Source organism: Cuculus canorus, chromosome 1, assembly GCF_017976375.1.
Source record: "Cuculus canorus isolate bCucCan1 chromosome 1, bCucCan1.pri, whole genome shotgun sequence".
NCBI lineage: Eukaryota > Metazoa > Chordata > Aves > Cuculiformes > Cuculidae > Cuculus > Cuculus canorus.
The window spans coordinates 50,946,635-50,949,984 of record NC_071401.1 but is presented as its reverse complement, the minus strand read 5'-3'; the positions used below and the strand labels follow the sequence as shown (position 1 = coordinate 50,949,984).

The 3,350-nt window shown below is 54.9% G+C and overlaps 1 protein-coding gene across 1 annotated transcript; it reads right to left on the bottom strand.

Annotated features, from left to right (window-relative positions):
* Positions 1-959: 959 nt before the first annotated feature.
* Positions 960-2,886, bottom strand: LOC104057311 (G-protein coupled receptor 183). The gene has a single exon (XM_009558657.2). The coding sequence runs from the start codon at positions 2,766-2,768 to the stop codon at positions 1,710-1,712; it is 1,059 nt and encodes a 352-aa protein (XP_009556952.1). The 5' UTR covers positions 2,769-2,886; the 3' UTR covers positions 960-1,709.
* Positions 2,887-3,350: the final 464 nt, after the last annotated feature.

The following is a 3,350-nucleotide window of genomic DNA, read 5'->3' as shown; positions in this document are numbered from 1 at the left end:
GCAGCAGGGGAACCGTTGTCACCTTGGCAGGGGAAGCCTCCTTGCCTGGAGTTTCCAAACCTCAGCTAGATGAAGCCACGTCCTGCCTGATATCGTGCCAGCCATGGTCTTTCTTTGAGGAGGCTGTTGGATGAGGTGGTGCAGAGAAGAGGGCGTTTCCAGCCCATGCTTCATTGGTAAGTGGTGAATGCATACCAGCTCTTCCTTGCCCACTGCAATGTCCTTTTTAGGACACAGGCTCTCTTAAGGCTGGCACTGAGGTTAGACTTGCTTTGAGGAGGGCTCAGCCTCCTGAAAGGACCTATTGGAGTCCCTTTCCCACCAGAATGTTTTAGGCATCCCTCTTAGCCTTCAAAATGCTAATTACCCATACCATAAGTAAAACCATCATCATCCAAAAGCTCATTTGTGTGTATTTAAAACGGTAAAGGGCTGCAAGTGACTATTATTAACTTTCTAGGAATAAAGAAAAGTTATTACCTTGAAGAACGATATGTGTTAATGAAAAGCGTCCATTAGTGAAACTTCTTCAGGTTCACTTGTCAGCAAAATAAAGCTACTTTTTCCTCCTCTTTATGTCTCTGTGCATGTCTCTGTCCTTTCCAGCCTCAAACAGAGGGTGGAACCGTGAAATCCTACAGGTGGGGGTTTTATCATAGTCCAGTGACTGCAGAAAAGAGCCAAGGAGGTCTTTGCTCCTGCTGACTTTTTGCTTCTCACTTGGGCTCAAACGCCCATGGAAACTCGACGTCTCAGGGCTCCTCCTCTCGCTGTGATGACGGTCACACGTAACCTGCACGTAGCGAGGCTCTCGGACGCAGGGCACTGAGTTCAAGCAAAGGCCGGTCGAGGTCGCGTAAGGCCACCCTTGGTCCCCATCCTCTTTCCTCCACTGCCTTCAAGGTAAGGAGGGGTGGAAAGGCTTCCCCAGTGAGCACCCCCAGGGCAGGTCTGTGACTCCCCAGGAAACCACAGCACGTGAGCTGCAAGGGAGGGCATCGTGGGGAAACAGGCAGCAGCACTTCCAGGAGCTCTGCAAATACATGTCCTCACCTCTGTCCCTTCAAGAAGGGCTTTTCCGGCAACTCCCATGCCCGCTGCGCTCACCGCTCGCCCTGTGCAAGAGCAGGATGCTGGGCACGGAGGGAGCCGAGCTGCTGTTTGTTGGTGCAGGCAAGGAGCAGTAGGTGACTCTGCATGGAAGCAACACGCCAGCCTTTTCCTGAAACGCCCCGAGTCCCTGCGCTCCATGGCAGCTGCCCCAAGGCCTGCAGGGATGCTGCCCAGTGCTCCGAGGACAGTGCAGAGGAAGGGAGTAGAGAGGCAGGGACAGTCACGGTGACTGCCAGCCCTGCAGGGGATGCGTGACAGGCATGGGAGGGTGGGGGGATGCGATGCTGGGAAATCCCTGGCTGTGTTTGCCAACCAGAGTGCTTGTACGACCTGCCTCCTCTGGAGCATGGATAAAAAGGGGCCCTTCCATGTTCTAGGGTGGCAGATCCAGCAGTGCTGAGCACAGAGCCAGGCATGTGGAGCCAGGCAGGGCTGTGTCCTGGCCAAGATGGCTTTGCAAGAGTCCCCAGCTCCAGGCATGGGAGCTTTGAAGCCTGTCAGAGCTGCTGGTCCTGTTCTACAGCCCAGCTCTGGCTTCTGCCATCAGGGAGGGTCCGTAGGCTGCAGGCCGGAGCAAAAGACAGGGGATTGTGCCACTAGGCAGAGACAGAGCCAGGCTGCTGGCTGTTGCTGTTGCTCTCAGAAGGGGTCTTGGCAGTGGAGGAGGTGGCCATGGAGCCACTATTCCTGAAGATGCGGAGCAGCCTCCGCTTGTAGCCACGGAAGGCAAAGAAGTAGATGACGGGGTCAATACAGCAGTTGAGGTTCATGAACGCCACAGTGACTTGCAGGGACATCTTGAAGGCTTGCTGTTCACGGCAGGATGGCTGGTAGAGGATCTTCCTGACCATGAACTGGACGATGTTGAGGTGGTAGGGAGTGAAGCAGAGCAAGACGGCCAGCAGCACCACCAGGATGACAGTGAAGGCCCGGTGGTGGTGCCCATTCTTCACGGTCAGTGGGTTCTCCTTGGCTGTCTGGCAGAGCTTGAGGTTGATCCTCACATAGCACACCAAGATGATGCCCACAGGCAAGAAGAAGCCAAGCATGCAGGCCCCCAGGAGCAGGTAGGGCAGCTTGGGGATCTCCTCGAAGTTGAAGTACTCCATACACGTGAGCTTGTCCCCCATTCTCCGTGTCATGGGCCGCAGAAGCAGCGGCGCCGTCTGCAAGAACACCAAGGACCAGATGAGGACACAGACACCTCTGGCACGGTTCATATTCTGAATCCTGCCGGGGTGCCTGGTGCGCACCACAGCAATGTAGCGGTCCACGCTCACACAGGTCATGAAATAGATGCCCACGTAGGTGTTCATGTAGAAGATGAAGGCTGTGGCCCGGCAGAACCAGTCCCCAAAGGGCCAGTCGAACTCCAGGATGTAGTAGGCGATCCTGCCCGGCAGTGCCAGGGTGAAGAGGGCATCAGAGAGGGCCAGGTTCACCAGGTACAGGTCAGTGGAGTTAAGTTTCTTCTTCCTGCGCTGGAAGGTGATGAAGAGAGCCAGGATGTTCCCACAAGCGCCGAACACCAGTAGGGTAGTGTAGAAGAGGGAGAAGATGACTTTGGCAGAGAAGTGGTGGTTGTGCACATTGCAGCTGCTGTGGTTGCTGGAGGTGAGGTTGGCAGGTGGGAAGGTGGCTTCCCCAACAGCCATTTCTGCAGCCCCTCACGATCTCTCACCCTCTCCCTTGGAATAAGAACAGACATGAAACTTGCAGCTTATTGGCAACAGGAGCTGGCCCTCATCATGAAGCAAAAGGCCTGTGTCCCCTGCTCCCTGCCACCACCCCTCCCCGAGAGCACACAGCTCTAGTCATTTGGAAAAATGCATCTCTAGTGATTTCAGAGCGAGCGTTTCAACAAAGGCTTTGACTCATTGCGATCTTCTTATCACCAGCTCCTCTTATTTTTGGTTTTAGTGCAAGTCCAATCAATACAAGAAAAGACGGGGAGGGGGGAAGAATAATTGCTGTCAGACAAACAAGGTCCCAAACTCGTCTGGTGGCAGCGATGTCATTTATTCATGACTTGGGGCAGAAAATGGGGATCTTCACTGAGAAGGTACTCAGAGAGCAGTGGGGCTGCAAGAGCAGTGGGAAGAGGAGTGGGGTTGGGGAGCAGTGGGAAGAGCAGTGGGGCTGGAAGAGCAGTGGGGCTGGGGAGCAGTGAGAAGAGCAATGGGGCTGGAAGTAGTAGGCAGAGCAGTGGGGCTGGGGAAGCGGTGGGCAGAGCACTA

Excerpts from the sequence above, each read along its gene's own strand:
- LOC104057311 (XM_009558657.2), bottom strand. The coding sequence starts at position 2,768 with ATGGCTGTTGGGGAAGCCACCTTCCCACCTGCCAACCTCACCTCCAGC.